The 17502-nt window shown below is 41.0% G+C and overlaps 1 protein-coding gene across 1 annotated transcript; it reads right to left on the bottom strand.

The window, feature by feature from the left end:
- Positions 1 to 2536: 2536 nt before the first annotated feature.
- On the bottom strand, positions 2537 to 17157 carry LOC127582517 (CDC42 small effector protein 2-like). Its single transcript, XM_052037842.1, has 5 exons — positions 17056 to 17157; positions 13278 to 13551; positions 12689 to 12793; positions 10172 to 10315; positions 2537 to 4804 (listed from the first exon to the last, which is right to left on the bottom strand). Exons 2-4 carry the CDS (start codon positions 13329 to 13331, stop codon positions 10214 to 10216), a joined length of 261 nt encoding a protein of 86 aa, XP_051893802.1. The 5' UTR covers positions 13332 to 13551; positions 17056 to 17157; the 3' UTR covers positions 2537 to 4804; positions 10172 to 10213.
- Between the last annotated feature and the right edge of the window lie 345 nt (positions 17158 to 17502).

The raw sequence follows: 17502 nt of genomic DNA, 5'->3' as shown, positions 1-17502 counted from the left end.
AGAAGCCAGAATAAAAGGGGAGGGGGAGAAGCACAAGCTGGCAGGCGATAGGTGAGTCCAGGTGGGGTGGGGGTGGGGGGGGGGGGGGGAGGGATGAAAGGGAATGATGTAAGAAGCTGATAGGTGGAAGAGTTAAAGGGCTGAAGAAGGAGAAAAGTGGTAGGAGAGGGCAGTAGACCATGGAATAAAGGGAAGGAGGTGGGGAATAGGAGGGAGGTAGTAAGCAGGTCATGAGGCAGGGGAGGGGACCACAGGAATGAGGGAAAACAAAGAGGAGGAGGCAACAGGGGAGGGGTTATCAAAAGTTAGTGAAATCGTTGACACCGTTAGGTTGGAGACTACCAAGATAAAATATGAGGTGTTGCTCCTCCAATCTGCATCTGCCCTCAGTGTGGCAGTAAAGGAGGCCATAGATAGATATGTCAGTATGGGAATAGGATGTGGAATTAAAGTGACTGGGCACTGGGAGATCCTGGCTCTTGCTGGACCAACTTCTAAAATGAGTTAATGAAATACAAATTCAAAAATATTGTACTTAATATTCCATCAATATATTGCGTATCTACAATCATTTCCACATTTTCATATGCTTAAATGGTTTGTGCAGCTGAAGAAATATTTGTTTGGTTACTTTAATGATGGTGCTGCATAGATACAAAATCAGTTGGATATTAAAGGGTATAGCCTGTAGTCTAACCCACGTTTACTATCTCCAGTTAAAGTTCAAACACAGCAAGGGGGAAAGTGGTGCGCAATTCTTCATATTTAGAAAGCAAATTTTAATTTGTTAAAAATCTTTACCATATGAGGTAACATTCTGATTCCTTAACATGAAATTTTAATCCTTTCAGAAATAGAACTGAATCTTAAGATTTAAAAAGAAAAGATTTTGGTTAGTTTTGTGCCTGCATAAGTGACCCATGTGATATCAACACCAGCAGGGTTCCATTTGTATTTTCCAATCAGCATTTTTAATTAAATTGTAATTGAATGCTACCCCCAGCCCTTAATTCAATGTTTAATTGAACTTTCTTTCAAAGTTACATAGACAACTCAATGTTGACTTTTTTTTACATTTGTGTACCATCTTTTATAGCCTATGGATGTACCAAATTGTTTTACAGCCAATAATATACTTTCTGAAGAATGCTTCCTACATTACAACAGTAACCATAGCAGTAAATTTATTAAAAGCAAGCTCCTACAAACAACCATGATAATAACCTTTTTTTGAGGAGTAAGTACTGACTCAAACATGGAATTTTTCCCTGCTCCTTAGGATCTTCTACATCCACCTGTGAGAATAGATGGAACCTTGCATTTAATATTGCATTTTTAACGAAAACATGTTCTGATAGTGCAGCACTCCATCATTACTGGGTTAGAGTATTAGTGTGGTTTATTTTGCTCAATGTTATGGACTGTTGTACGGTATGTGGCAGAAATTGCTGCTCTTGGCTTAATTCATCCAAATTAATCAACATAGCAAAACTGCCATAAAATTCAGTTTATCCTGTACATCGGATATAGACAATGCCAAATTGTGCTAACAGCCAGCAGGCAGTGTCCTAAGTTTGTTACATTTATTAATCTGGAAAGTTAGAATGCCACTGGAGGTAATATGATGCAAATCTTGACATTTTGAGCACAGTGCAACAGAGATGAAACATGCTATTGAATTAAATACTTTCTATTTCAACTATCAGAATCAAGTATCTATTTTCAAATACAATCCTAAGATAACCAGTTTATGCTGGATACAATGTAAAATGTCCTCTCAACTCTATGCAACATTTCCTATATTCTTTTGTCTATGTTCTCACTTTAACCGCTCCCAATCACTCACTTGATTACAGGTTATCCTGACGGTCACCTGGTTTTACCCTATCAGAAACAAACCCCCTCCCCCATCCTCCCTTCAGCTTTACAAGCTTCCTTCTTCTCCTTTTCAGTTATGATGAAGTCTCTGTCCTGAAGTATTGATTCTGTATCTCTTCCCGCAGATTCAGCCTGACCTGTGGAGTATTTCCAGCATTTTATGTTTTTGTTTTAGATTTCCAGCATCTGTAGTGTATTTGATTTTCACTTACATACGGAATGTTTACACTGCCTGAGCAAAAGACTGCAGTGGAGTTCTCCCAACACATGTGGACAAGAGTGTTGCTTTCCCCTATGATCATTGATATCCTCCTGCCTGATGTTGGAACTCAGGAGGTGCCCCCAGGTAACATGGAGCAATGCACATGTTCAAAGCACAGATTTCTTGTTGCACAGAATGTCCCAGGTACATTGCAGCACAAATTCACACATCATATGGTGACTGCACAATCAGTTACACCTCTGATGGTGAGCAGTTACACCAAGCAAATTAACTCAATGATTCCTAAGAGTAGCAATGGCCAGTTTCCAGATGATAAGTGTGATGGTTGTACTGTATATTGGAAGCTGTGATCCCTCCCTTGGGTAAGCCTTCTTTGGACAACAATAAACTGCTTGACACCTTATCTAGTATTGGAGGAAGTACAGGTCTTCACAAAAAAAACCTGATCCAAATACTGCTGTCATATTCTGGTTTTACATTTATTTTAAAAAAAGGTCAGTATTTTGAGAACAGTAAAAAAACTATTAGCTAGTAGTGAACCTCATCTTCATCACATTCAAACTATTACAGAGTAGAACAATTGCACAAACACAATCTAATCATATCACAGCACCACAGACTGGAAATTTAATGTACCAGATACAAAATCACATTTTTAAAATTGATATCCATTGATTTCTAGTATGCAGGCATCGATTATTTTATTAGGGTTTCAACAGGTTTATATCCATCAGCAAAGCAAAAGAGAACTCAAATTGTGATGCCAGTTTCAAGCCTGCCCCTTTACTGTTCACTGTGCTCCTCCTCCAACTCCCAGGTCTGTCCTTACCCCTCCACACTTACTTTCTTTCTTTTCCTATCATCCCTCAACACTCTTACACTCCAATCCCATCCTGATGGGCTCGGTAAATTATGGGAACCTGATCACGACCATGATCAGTACTATCTAATGTATTATTTTATTCCAGTTTTAAAGTTGTGCTGAACAGGTCACAAAGTGGAATGCACTAAATTTTAATCTAAAAAAAAATCAAGGTATAAACTAGATACAACACATCCAACAATTCCAGCACGAGGTTAGCTGCCCACAAAAGTCAACCTGAGAACTTTTCACTGTGCAAGTTCGTGCAGAGGTATTGGTGTATTCCCTGCTTTTGCTGTGCATTTTACTCACTGTCAGTAACTTTGAGGTGTGCAGTCAAGTTAATATAGGTCCAGAGGGTACATCTCACTCCACATTCCACTACAAAATGGTGACTCCCGATAAACAGTTTAGTCTCCGTGATTGGGCAATGTCAGAGGGAGCACCAAACTGGTAGAGCAACCCAGACAACCAGCACCTGTAACAGAAACTATACCCTAGCAAGAGGTGCACTTGTGGAAGTGCGCCCCAGTAAGGAGTGCACTAGCGAACTAGACCTCAGGAGGGATGTACTTAATAAGCCATACCCAAAGATTGCCAGCAATGAGCAATTATACCCTTCAAGGAATGCACCTGGGCAACTGTAGTTCAGAAAGAAGTGCACCTTGAGAAGAGTATCCACAACAGTCAGCATTGCACAAATGTAACCGAACAAGGAATGCATCTGGGGAATAATCAGGGGAACTGTACCACAGTAAAGGGTGCACCTGGGGAACAGGACACCAGCAACAATTCACCAGATCAGCTGTATCCTCGTGAAGGAATGTACTGTATATGGGGAACACTACACCATCAAGGAAGGCACCTGGGGAATGGTACACAATAAGGGAATGCACCTGACAAATACCTAGCATATAATACTGGTAAACAGTACTTTAGCAACGAATGAACCTGGCAAAACATAATTGTGCTGAAATTTGCCCATGGAAATAGTACTCCAGCAAGGATCAGCCTGGGGCACTGGATTACAGTGTGTATCTGGGAAACTGCACTTCAACAGAAAATGCACCTGGAGAAACATACCCCAGCAAGTGTCACCACATGGGGTGGATACTCCAGTCAGGGTCAGAACCCTGGGAATTAGTTCAGTTAGAACTAGCATCCAAGGACCATGCTCCAGTCAGTGACAGCACCTGGAGAATGTATTCCAGTCAAGAGTCAGCATCCAGGGACTGGTATTGGGAAGATCAGCACTTTCAGATGTAGAGAGAAGAAATCTTTAACTAAATGGGGGAATTAATTATTTTATTAAAAAGCAATATTTGCAAAAACATATCAATCTGAGCATTTGGTTCCCGATTATCAAGTAACTGGACATCCCATATTCCACTGAAGTTGCAACTCTACACGGAAAAGAAATGATGCTGCCAGAGATCTGGAGACAGATTGCATAAAATAAACCCATAGAACACAAGACGTAAGTATCATTCCATATATAGTTGTGCAGTCATTTGAGGTCTGATGAAAAGTTTTATTTCTCAACTATGTATTGGTAATTATGACTCCAATAATTTTTGCAAGTCAAAACAGACAAACTCGTCATGGTTAAAAAACACTTCCAATTTGACTGATTCAGCCAATATGGAGAACGTATCATCCACTTCTGAAGGGCAGTTCATCTGTGTGCTTTCAATTTGCATTAGGAGCAACAAGTTCCACAGGGTGGAGTCCAGAAACTTAACACAATGTTTTTTCCTTCAATAACCATACAAAAACTTTCTGGCAGAGTAGATATGGAGAATCAAGGAGCCACAGAAGAACACATTAAAGAAGACAAGAATCTGAAAAAGAGACAAGATGTACTTTAAGATATAGGTTAAATACAAATGGCTCAGAAACTAGTTAGGCACAGAAATTTAACATGAATTATCCATCAAACTCTAACCAAAGCATTCTCTGCTCACCCCTTCCAGATCCATCAGCTGCCCCCAGACCCATATGAGAATTTGAATAATAAATTCACCCTTTAAATGTCAATTATCATTTGCCCAACATCCTGAAGTCCCTCCATTCACTGAAATGATAATGCCTCCCCAATCATCATCCCAACCCCATCTAAAATCAACTATCAATCTCCTTTCTGGATCCTCTTGCCATAATCACCTGTCTGACCACCTTCCCCAATTCCCCATCCAACATTTACCTCCCACCATAAATCTCCGACACCTCCAACATCCCTCCCTACCCAAGGATATACTGCTTTCTTAAAAATCTGCCTTTGCATTACCTCTCCAGTGAATCCTCCAAAGATCTCATGCTTTGTTTCCCACAAGTACCATTTCATAATTTGGGGATGTATGTATTTGGGGTTATAAGGTCACCTCAGGATCAAATAAGAAACAGTTTGCAAACTCAGCCTCAGACAGTGGCCATGGATGGAGGGGGATTTGGAGGTAACTTAATTTGTGACAAGTGCCAAAGGCAATGGCTTCAGCATTCCACATGCTTGACTGAAAGAGATTTCTGATCATCTAGGACTGAATATTGGATGCAGGGGCAGTTAAAGCATTGAGTGAGATACAAAGGGCCACCCTTCAGTGCATGTATAGAGCCAGACAATGTTTGTTTTTAAAACAGTGGCAGTGAGGATCAACAGTAGATGAGAAATAGGAAGGCCCCAAAGGATAGATATAAAAGGGGAGGATGGGGAGAGAAGAGTCTCTGGAGTAGATAACAGTGAAACCATGTGACAGCAATCTCAAGTGGTCAACAGATGCCCTGGAGGAGAATAATGCAGCCAAGTATGTCAAAGGCAACATGGACAACGTTATACAAGACCACATTTTACTGTTGTTGCTGACCAGGAGAGAAAATTATGGTTGATTATATCCTCTTCCATTTTAGATAAACTGGGATTAATTATTAATGGCCCATAATGATTGATCAGCTCAGTAAGCCATGAACGGAAAACTGAGAACCAAACCTTCCTGATCAGTCTGGCTCAGCTACTCTGTGAATAAACTAAATGAATCATCGGAGAATACAATGATTGCTTTTTACTTGTTGAACTGGTAATAAAAGGAATAAATTCCTTTTTACATGCAACTTGTCAAGCATTGTATAGTAAAATAATTATGATAATAACCATAACATATTGAAAGAGGAAGAAGCACAAAATGGATTATGAACCTGTCAGACTATGACAAGGTCACTGCTACTCTGGGCCAAGCAAAATAACAAAAACATAATTAAACAGAGTAGTTTCTTTAAAAAAAAGCTAAAACAACAGTCTTTTAACATAATGAAATATTCCATCATGGTTCACAGGAGCATTAATGAACAAATTTTGACACTGAGCCACATAGGGAGATGGCCAAAAGCTTGGTGAAAGAGATAGGTTTAAGCAGTGCCTTAAAAGAGAAGAGAGGTATGAAGGTTTATGGGGGGGGAATTCCAGAGTTTAGGTCTTAAGCAAATGAAAACAGAGCTGCAATGATGGAACAATTAAATTTGTGGATGCTCAGTAGCTCAGAACTGGAGGAGTACAACAGAGATTGTAGAAGAGGAGATTGTAGATACATGCAGGTGAAACCAGGGAGGGATTTGAAAACCAGGGTTAAAACTTTAAAATTATTTTAGTGCTCAACGAGCTGCCAATATGGATTCCAGCACTGGGGTGAAGGCTGAGCAGGGCTCAGACAGCAGTTTTGGATGCCCACACAAGAGATTCTGCAGATGCCGGAATCTAGAGCAACACACACAAAATACTGGAGGAACTCATCAAGTCAGGCAGCATCAATGGAGAAGAATAAACGTTGTTTCGGGTCGAGACCCTTCATCAGGACTGGTAAGGAAGAGGGCAAAAACCAGAATAAAGGGGGAGGGGAGGGGGAGGAGCCAGCCGGTGATAGGCAAGTCTAGGTGAGAGGGGGAAAGTAGATAGGTGGGAGGGTGGTGGTGAAAGGGAATGACGTGAGAAGCTGGGAGGTCAAAGGTGGAAGAGTCAAAGGGCTGAAGAAGGAATCTGATAGGACAGTAGGCCATGGAATAAAAGGGAAGGAGATAGGCAGGTTGTGAAGGTGGGGGAGGGGAAAGAGAAGGGGTGAAGGGGCCACAAAGGGGGTGGGGGAAGGAAAATAGAGGGGGGTGGTTACCGGAAATTGGAGAAATCAGTGTTGATGCCATCAGGTTGGAGACTACCAAGGTAGAATATGAGGTGTTGATCCTCCAACCTGCATCGGGCCTCAAAGTGGCAGTAGAGGAGGCCGTGGACAGACATGTCAGGGTGGGAATGAGAAGTGGAATTAAAATGGCTGGCCACTGGGAGATCTTGGGTCCCAATGAGGAGATCAGGGTTTTGGATGCTGTCAAGTTTACACTTCTGGCTCTATTCTGTATATTGGAACAGGTAAATATAGAGGTATCTGGAAGGTGGATAAAGTTTTAGCACAAAATGAGCTGAAGCAAGGGTCAAGTCAGGTGATAATAAATGGAAAAAAAAGAGTATCTTAATGATGCCACAAAATTTGCTTGGATGTTCACCTCAGAGTTTCTGTGAACAGTCTGATTTAGTCCGAGACACCTACTCTGGAGAGAAATCCATTCAATGACGAAGGAGCAAAGTTTGTGGTGGAACCCAAAGACAGATGCTCCCTATATTAAGCTGCAGGAATTTTTGTTTTAGAAGCACAAGCAGGCTGACAGATTAAAGGCAATGAAGGTGTTGGGAAAAGTGGAGGAGAGGTCAATTCAGATGCTGCCTTGCTCTAATAACGTTTTAAGGTTGGATCACAAGAAGCAATTAATTTTCTGGAGTAATGGGGAGGGTGACATTGTACAAAAGTGAGAAAAACATAGTCAAATCAATAACACAATTCTATCTTAGATACTAGTTAGTATTCTGTATGTACTTGCAATAAAATAAACTTACACATCCAAGTTAAGCTACCTAATAAATTTTCTTCTAAATGCCTGTCAAATCTTTAAGATAAAAGCCGCTAAATCAATGACAAGGAATACTGCTGCCATGCAGCATTCCATTCAAACATATTAATAAATGAAATAATAGGATAGCAATAACATGATGGCACCCTAACATTAATTACATCCTAGTAACCTGCTTGTGCCATTGCTTATGATCAGCAAATGAAAATGCTATTTTAATTTACCGTAGGTTGCAATAGTGTTGGAAGTATTGTGAAAGCTGACGTGGTAAATCTGAGAGTGAAAAGTTAACATAACAATTTAGAAGGGTAATATTGAAATCAAAGGATGACCAAATAAAATGTAACAAGAGAAATAATAATTGTGAGCAATGGGGGGGGGCTTTACTCTAAATAAGATTAGTGATACACATTAGCTTAAAAAAAAACTGCCAAAACGAGGCTGGGAGAACAGTTACCATGAGGCAATTCAACGAACATTTTTCAGGTACAAAAAAATTATAACCTAAATTAAAAATTGATTTTTATATGTACATGGGTCCATAGCTTAGACGATTTTCTCCTGCCTAGGAAATACTCTCAATGCAAAGAAAAAGTCCCAAAAACAATTCAGCCAGGGTAACTCAGGGAGAGAATTAGCTAAACCTCTGGCAAACAGCCTCCTGCACTCACAGAATTCTCTGCCAGCTAGTGAGGCCTCAACCCAGGTCTCATCAGCTGTCACCACTGGGCACAAAAGTGGTAGTGAGCCCTTTCGTGAGCTACTGCAGTCTTTCTGAAGATATTCCTGTTTCCCATTGAATGGGGAACTCCGGGGTTTAGACCCAGCAATGATGAAGGAGTGTTGATTTACTTATAATTCAACTGTGAGGAGCAACTGGACAGATTGGGTTTGTTTTCCTTGGAGCAGAGAAGGACGAAGGGGATCCTGAGTGGGTTATTCACAATTTTGAGGGGCATACTAGATTGGAGAAACTTTTCTCCTTAGCAGAGGTGAATATAATGAGAGGGCACAGGTTTAAGTAAGAGGTAGGAGATTTAGAAGAAGAATTTTCACCCAACAGGATGCTTGAAATCTGGAATGAATTGCCTGAAGGAGGCAGATACTCTGACAACATTTAAGTAGTATTTAGATGAACAGAAGGTGGGGAAATGGGACTAATATAGAAAGGTGCGATGAGCAGCTGGACATGGTCAGCTGAAGGATCCGTTTCCATGCTATAGGACTCTATGACTTCCAAGTCAGAGTGGTGTGCAACTTGGAGAGAACCTGCAGGTGGTAGTGCAAAAAAAAACAAAATGCTGGAGGAACTCAATGGTTCAAGCAGCATCTGCAAGTGGTGGTGTTCAGACATGCCTGTTGCCCTTGTCCTTGGTGGTAGAGATCATGGGCTTGAGAGATGCTGTAGTAGTTGAGAATATCTGCAGTGCTTTCTCGAGGTGGCAAAACTACAGCCACAGTTCAGATGTAAAAGGAATTAACAATTAAGATATTGGATGAGGGACCAGTCACATGGGAGGCTTTGTCCTGGCTGGTATTGGGCTTCTTGATTGTTGGAGCTACATTCATCCAGTCAAATGGAGAGTAATCCACAATATTCCTAATGCATACCTCGCAGACAGCTGAAAGCTTTTGAGATGTCAGGAGATGAGTCATACATTGGATGATACCCAGTCTCTAATGTGTTCTTGAGGACAGTGGATCCATGTGACTGGCCTATTTGAGTTTCTGGTCAGTGGTTCCCACTCCCCACTTGCCCAAGGTGTTGCAGGTGGAGTAACTGCAATGGTAAGGGTGGATAACTAGATTCTCTCTTGTTGCAGATGGTCATTGCCTGTGGAGCAAATAAGCTGTCATTGCCTGTGGAGCAAGTAAGCTTTTCAACTTACGTTTTCTACATCTTACTGTGGTCAGGCAAGGACTAAATGTACTGGCACCAGGTTTACCATGACACAGACTCAGAGGACAGGCTTCACAGTACAAGTACTGGGAAGAGGCCACTGATCCAAGAGGCCAACAGCAGGTCAAAAATGCCACCATAAACATTGACCCAAAACCAGCGCTGTAAATTGAGACTTCCACAGGGATCGCCAGGCAAGTCCCTGTACAAGTGCGGTGATGGGCAGAAGAGCTGCCCCAATGTGATTGCAAAATTTATTAGTGGGTTTGTTTAAATCCTGTAACATGGAATCATGAAAGCAATGCTACTGGATAAAAGCGTTATTTGACTCTATAATCAAAACCACAGTAAAGGTGATACTTACTAATGGATTAACTGGAGCTTTGTAACTCAGTTGCTGATGATGCTATGCTGCTGTCGTATCAATGAGATGCATTGTCTGAATACTAATTGGCACGGTGTCACTGTAACCGCCCTTAGATTGCATCTGGCCATGTACATCATTTAACTGCTAAAGAACAAAAAATTGGCTTGTTAGTTGGATGAAAACTACTATTTTAATGCTTCATTGTCAAAACATTCTTATAAACCATCTTCATTCTAATTAATCTTGGGAACACGGCCTGCTTTTAATTTAGCTCGTTCAACATCCAAACATGTTATGAACATCAGTCAAAATATCGGGCCTCTGCCACTAACTCCTTCAGGAGTAGCATCCAAGAATTGCCACTTCTGCAGCATTTGAGCCAAGAGCTGATTGGTCATTCTGCACCTGTTGTAAGTGACTGTAAAAATAAGGAGGTGCCAGATTCAATCCACAGCCTTTATTGAGTTAACTTGGGCACTAAAGGTAATTCCTGATACATTCAAACTGAGCATGTAAAGAATTAGTTCCTCAAGATCATTATGCAGAAGCTGTTGTCAAAATATGCATATGCTAAGTGAGGGTGTTACCTCCCCAAGGCTGAATAATCAATACACATTATCGCACTTATGAACAGCAACCACTTAGGTAAAACTGGATTGTATCCAACAGAAGTCAGGAAAGGTGAGTGTGAAGGGGAGAAAAATGAAAGAAAGTTCTATTTCAGGCAAGATACAATTCTATATCTGGTAATCTGCATTTTCACAGCTAGGTGGAGCCAGCATACAATTTCAGGAAACCACAACAAGAAACAAGAATCAAAGAGTCCAGTTTTTAAAAATTATTTTTGCCCTGTGCCCTGGTTGTGTGCCCTAGGTCTGAAAATGGGGAGATTCTGTGTCACTGCGAGTCACAGAAATGATAAGTAGGATGGTAGACATGAGCATAAACTCCTAAAGCAGAATCCAGATTTCTTCCCACATATCTATTTAGTAATTTCAGTTAAATTCCTTTTAATCTTAGGTCCTTCACATGCTGGTTCAAGCTCACCCAGGATTATTTGTGGCATGGTGGTTCAGTAGTTACCACTTTTGTCTCATAGATCTAGGGACCCAGGTTCAATTCTGACCATGGGTACTGTCTGTTGTGTAGCATGTTCTCCCTGTGGTTTCTGCCGGGTGCTTTGGCTTCTTCCTACATCCCAAAGACTGGACTGCAGGAATTGAGTTAGAAGGGAGATTGGATAGATTGGATCTGTTTTCTCTGGAGAAAAGGAGGCCAAGAGCTGACACGATAGAGGTTTATAAAATTATGAGAGGCATAGATAGGGTAGATAGCCAGAGTCTGTTTCCCATGATAGGGGTGTCTAAAATTAGAGGATATTGGTTTAAGTTGAGAGGGAGGAGATTTAAAGGGGATCTGAGAGGTAAACTTTTCACACAAGTAGTTGGTATCTGGTAATGAGCTGCCAGAGGTGGTGGTGGAGGAAGGAACATTAACAACACTTAAGAGGCATCTGGATGTGTACTTGAATGAGCAAGGCACAGAGGGATATGGAATTAATGCCAGCAAATAGGATTAGAATAGAGGGGCACAATGATTGACACAGACACAGTGGGCCGAAAGGCCTATTTCAGCAAGAGGCTGCAGAGGGTCATAGACGCAGCAAGCTCCATCACGGACACAATCCTCCCCACCACCGAGGACAGCTTCAAGAGGCGGTGCTTGAAGAAGGCAGCATCGATCATTAAGGACCCTCACCATCTGGGACATGCCCTCTTCTCATCAGGGAGGAGGTACAGGGGCCTAACGACCCAAACTTAACGATTCAAGAATAGCTTCTTCCCCTCCACCGTCAGATTTCTGAATGATCCATGAACACTACCTCATTATTCCTTTTTTTGCCTTATTTATTTTTGGATTTAATATATTTTTATGTCTTGGCACTGTACTGCTGCCGCCAGAGAACAAATTTCACGTCATATGTCAGTGATAATAAATCTGATTCTGATTTCTATACTATACAACTGTATGATGTGCTGGTAGGTTAACTGACTGCTGTAAATTACCCCACAATGTAACTAAGAGGCAAGTCAACGAAAGGTGAAGCTGACGGGCATTTCTACTTGTTTTACAAAGAGGTGAAATTCTTTTATATCTAGAGTCTGAGCAACTGGACTCAGTGGGCCAAAGGGCCTGTTTCCGTGCTGTACCTCTCTCTATGAACTGAAACATCCTATGAGAAGTATTGTAAATCAATTAATTGATCTCCTTCATATTGTAATCAACAATAACATAAAACTGACTTTCGCTGCTTCTGCCTCCCTTTAAGAGAAGTCTCCAATCTGACTGATGACAGTAGACGGGCACATATGTTAAACAGAAAGCATCATGATGATTGATCTCTTATGGCCTGTGAGCTGCTGGCTTGCCTGCTCTCTTGTGCCATTGGAAAACAGACAAAATTACAGTTGAAAAATATCTGGTAAGCTTTCAAAATAGCTGAGAGACACTTACAGAGTTAATTTGATTCCCGAACATATCTCCAGCCCCCATGTGTGATGTGTGAACAAAATTTGTTGGCTCTCCAATCATGCTTCTATCTATTCGCCGCCGCCTTTTCTGTAAAAGATATACAAATATTAGGGGTGTGATCCTGCAGCACTTAAATACACAGGTACGTCAGCAGTGAAGTGACATGGCGGAAATGATAAATAATGTCTATTGGTAGGTTCTTTATAAAAGTTTTGCCCCCATCAAAATATGATTACCAACCAGTCTAGTCTGAGTCAAAAGCATCACAACAATCACGTGTGCTTCATGTTAGATATGGTGGTTTCTCTCAACCTGTGCAATATAAATACGTCCTATGAAGGACATCCAGGAATACAAAGAGTGGATGTTCTTCCTCTTCTAAGCTCCTGTGCCTGCTCTATAGAATGTATAAAACAATCTAAAGAGTGGATGTTCTTCCTCTTCTAATCTCCTGTGCCTGCTCTATAGAATGTATAAAACAATCTACTGTAATCCTTTAGTATAGTCCTGAACATTACAAAATCAATAAGAAGCTCAATTATGGGATTAATTCATTTAAAAGCTCACTTACTGGCTGTGGTTGTTCTGCAATACAGCAATTGAAACATAACCAGAATTCACTCATTCTTACAAGCTATCTTGCAATATCTGGCAAATCCAGAATCACTTGGCTATAATTGCAGTCTCTAAACAAACCAAGTGATGTGAATATTACACGACACTCCGAATGTGCACTTGGGCCAGAGTCAAACCGTCAGGCGAGCTTATTATTGGTCCTTTAGCTGAAGGTTTGTCCTTCCAATGCTGCAGCAGGTTTGTGTTTCACCAGTCCCACTGTACCCAAACTGTAGAAACAAAATAAATATTTGCATTAGTGAAACAATAACTTGTTTAATTTCTCCAATTACTTATTTTGGCCCTGCGTGATTAGAAGTCAATGGAATTCCACATTTATGAGCTGACCAACACTGCATTGTTTAAATAGAAAATACAGTTCCCACAGTGACTTCAGGAGCTCATCCGGCAAGGATTCACTGCAAATAACATCACATGTTCCCAGCTTCAGTTCCAAGTGCTACACTGGGAGTTGCAGACTGCAAATCCACTTGTGAAAGGGAAAATTTTTTTTAAAAATGGCCTCATGATCCTGATCTAAATGACTAACTTCTGTGATGATGGCTTGGTTCTCAAAAACACCACCACAATCCAATGCCCACAGTCCGTAACCAAGAATCCTACTTTAGAAAGACTCAGCATCTACAGGAAACCAAATCTGTGCAAGAGACAGACTGACGAGAAAGGAAACACTGGATCAGGTAATGAAATTTCATGCATAATGAACCCAAACTCCAGTAGTAACAACCATGCCCTGGTCAGTAAATAGAAAATCAGCAAAAAGGAACGCAAAGAGCCACAGAAACCCAAAACTATAGGTGAATCATGTCCTTCAGCCAACAGAAACTTAAGACAGGAGGAGAAAATAGTGATCAGAAAAGTTGCAAACAATTCAAAAGAACAGTAAATAAAGCATTACTCTCAGTCACTTCACAGCAATAAACTCACCTAAAAGCACTGTACAGCCAATGCTTTCAAAAGGCGTTACTCTGACTGTTGGACAGGACACTAGCATACTACCCAGTATTTGTCTCTGCCTGCAGTGTTCATGGGAAACTGGATTTTCCACTGCCCAATATTTTGGTAGACTGCCCTATGACTCAGAGGTTTACAGCATTTGTCAAGTGTCTTTACACTGTAGTCATTACCCAGTTAGTCAGACATTGTGGTAAATTCCTGGAACACTGAAGTAAATATCTACAGGAAAATACTTCTATTAGTTAGACCAAATATTGTAAAACAGCGTCAACCCAGTAACACAGGAGCGGAACATTCACAATCCTTTCATGACTCTTTGGTAGCTGCACAGACGGGTCCCAATCCAGCTGATTTTGTAGTTGAATCTAGAATCACTTGCTCTACGAAATTAGAGTGAAGTTTTTTTTCGTATTTTAAGACACCACCATTCTGAATCATTACAAAACACTTCAAGTCATTGGATCAACTCACACAGACAACTCTATATCCTGGAATACTAGGTGAAATCACAAGTAGGAATTTTTCACTCTCAAAAGATGCACAAGTTTCATCTTAAAACGATATCAAATCAAACATCTTTGCTGGGATACTGCATCAAAGGGACAAAGCCTTTCTTTACTAGGATTTTATTTTGAGGGAACAACCTCCTTTATTAAGACAATATCCTCCAGTAACATCACCCATCTTTACTAGAATAATGCCAATAGATACCTAGTCATCTCATTTTCTTGGGAGAAAACCCCATAAGGTCAGTTACTCTTCATTATTTAGATACTGCCTTATAAACACAGGAATCCTTTATAATGGGTGCCCTCCTACAAACTCAATCAGCCCTCCTTAATGCAGCAAAATCACTGGTTAGCAACGAGACGTTTGAACCAACACCTTTCCTGATGAACACTAAAACCATTCATGCTGCCACCAAACTAAGGATTAGCTAACCCAATTGACTGGGATGGAACCTGGAAACTTTTCACATGGTTCGGGTATGCAATTAATAAACACACCAAGTCATAGGGCAAGCTTCTGGAAATTTTTGGAGTTGAGTTAAATAGGGAAAGTCTGGTGCATTAAAAAGGACTGACTAAAGGCATTGGCAATGTGAGCCAAGCAGAAATTTGAACCCATGTATGACCTCTACCACGTCAATGTGGTTTTGTTCCAAGCTTTAGCTGTGATTCTAGTCTCATTTCATTAGGATTTCCACTTGTGTAGTGCTTTACTGCTGTGAAGGTAAAGAATGTGCACTAAGGGAACTTTAATGCTCAGATTAAGATAACAGCTGCAGGAAATCTAAAAGTAAATCAACATTTTGCAAATACAAGGTAGTTTGGTCAATTTCTGAAAGAAACGACAGATTAACATTTGTGTGTAGTTCCCAGTCACAATACCAAAACCTGAAGGCTTCTGTAACTTTCCATTTCATTGCAAATATATTTGATGAATGCAGGCACTTATATAGCACCTTTAAGATAATAAATGTATGAAGGCAGGAATGTTCTGCAATTAATGAACCAATTTATATATTTTTTTAAAGTTATGTGTACCAAGCTGTTTCAGTGATTCATTTGGCTGAGGCACTGAGTAATTGAACAAGAGTGGTGAGTTACATCAATGGTCATGTCAAAGCAGTTAATCTCATCTGAATTAGCAAATGGAATTTTAAAATTAGTTTCTGCATCATATCAAGTGGAGGAAGCGGAGCAAGAAACTTTGGGCACAGCTCAGCTATAATGATACTTCACTATCTCTTACCCACTCAAAATTCTTCAACTAAACACAAATGGAAACATACAAGTATCACAATAATAAAATTACCCGTGAACTACTACACCAATGCACTCTGTACTAACCCAATGTAACTGCACTGTGTAACGAATTGACCCGTACGATTGGTATGTAAGACAAGTTTTTCACTGTACCTCGGTACAAGTGACAATAATAAACCAATACCAATACCAAAAACGCATATCCTGAATGGACATCGCCATATATGCAAAAGGCATAGGAATATCTGGCAATTAAGGAAGAGATTATATTGGACTCTTGTCAACTATCTACTGTGTATGTTTCATTTCTAAATACTTACATACATAAAAGATTGAAACGAATACAAGTTTGTCACAGTGCAAAACATCAATTTTCAATGGGCCGCAACTATATCAAGGATTTATTTAAAACAGCTTATTTTACGCTGGTTTTTCTCGCAAGAAGATGCAACTGGTTTCTACAAACAGTAGAGCCACACAGATTTCCCACTGCACAGACCCAAGTACGGACATGCAACCACGAGTCAGACACACACCATGTGCCTGTCTCACGGCTCGCCGCCTTAGATGCACTGACGTCATAGGATGATTGACAGCCGTGGAAGGAGTGGGCGGAGCCCCAATCCATCAGATCCCGGCGGCCTTCCCATTAACTTGAAGTCACAGCAAACAGAACAGAATAGTGGACAATTGACGTTCCTTTCGAGGTTGACAAACCCAAATCAGCACCTTCGCCCGCCAGAGATCGAGGATGAACAGCCAGCGACCGGGAGAACCAAGCCCGGCCAATGGTCGCTCAACCTACCCTACTGCCCGCAGCACCCGCCTGACCACGACAACTGACCAATTGTAACACGACTATCGCCGTTCCCTTTGTTCTGAGTGGTCCATTCCTTGTCAATCAACATCAACGGTTTCCCGCCTGTCGTCGCATTAGGCTGACCCGCCGGGATTTCAGGGAGTCTCATTAACGGGACCTCAAGGTACCTGAGGGAGGGGACGAACCTCTGATGGCCGTTCGCGGCTCCCCAGGGTCCTAATGCCGTCCGACCTGATGCCTCCGATCCTCTGTGAACCCCAGCTCGCGTCACGGGACCCGGAAACTACCAGGATGACGTCATAAGAGAACGTTAAAGGTCACTGGGTGCCCCTCAGCAATACCTTAAACTTCAGCTATCTCCACCAATAAACCAGTGCTGAAACACTGCGGTCATATACTGTGCTGAATTCATCTTGAATGCCCCCCCTCAAAATCCTAAACTTAGTTCACCAATGCACTACTTTCACCAATAAAACAAAGCTAACTGACCTTATGTCACCTCAAAAAATGAATCAATGTTAACCAAGCCCTAGCCACATAAGAAATAACGCAGTAGCAGGCCATTATGTAGTGTCTCCACTCTATTCCACCATTCAATATGTTGATCTTCCTCA

This window comes from Pristis pectinata, chromosome 24 (genome assembly GCF_009764475.1).
Source record: "Pristis pectinata isolate sPriPec2 chromosome 24, sPriPec2.1.pri, whole genome shotgun sequence".
Lineage (NCBI taxonomy): Eukaryota > Metazoa > Chordata > Chondrichthyes > Rhinopristiformes > Pristidae > Pristis > Pristis pectinata.
Note: the sequence above shows the minus strand (reverse complement) of the source record. Positions and strands in the feature narration are given on the sequence as shown.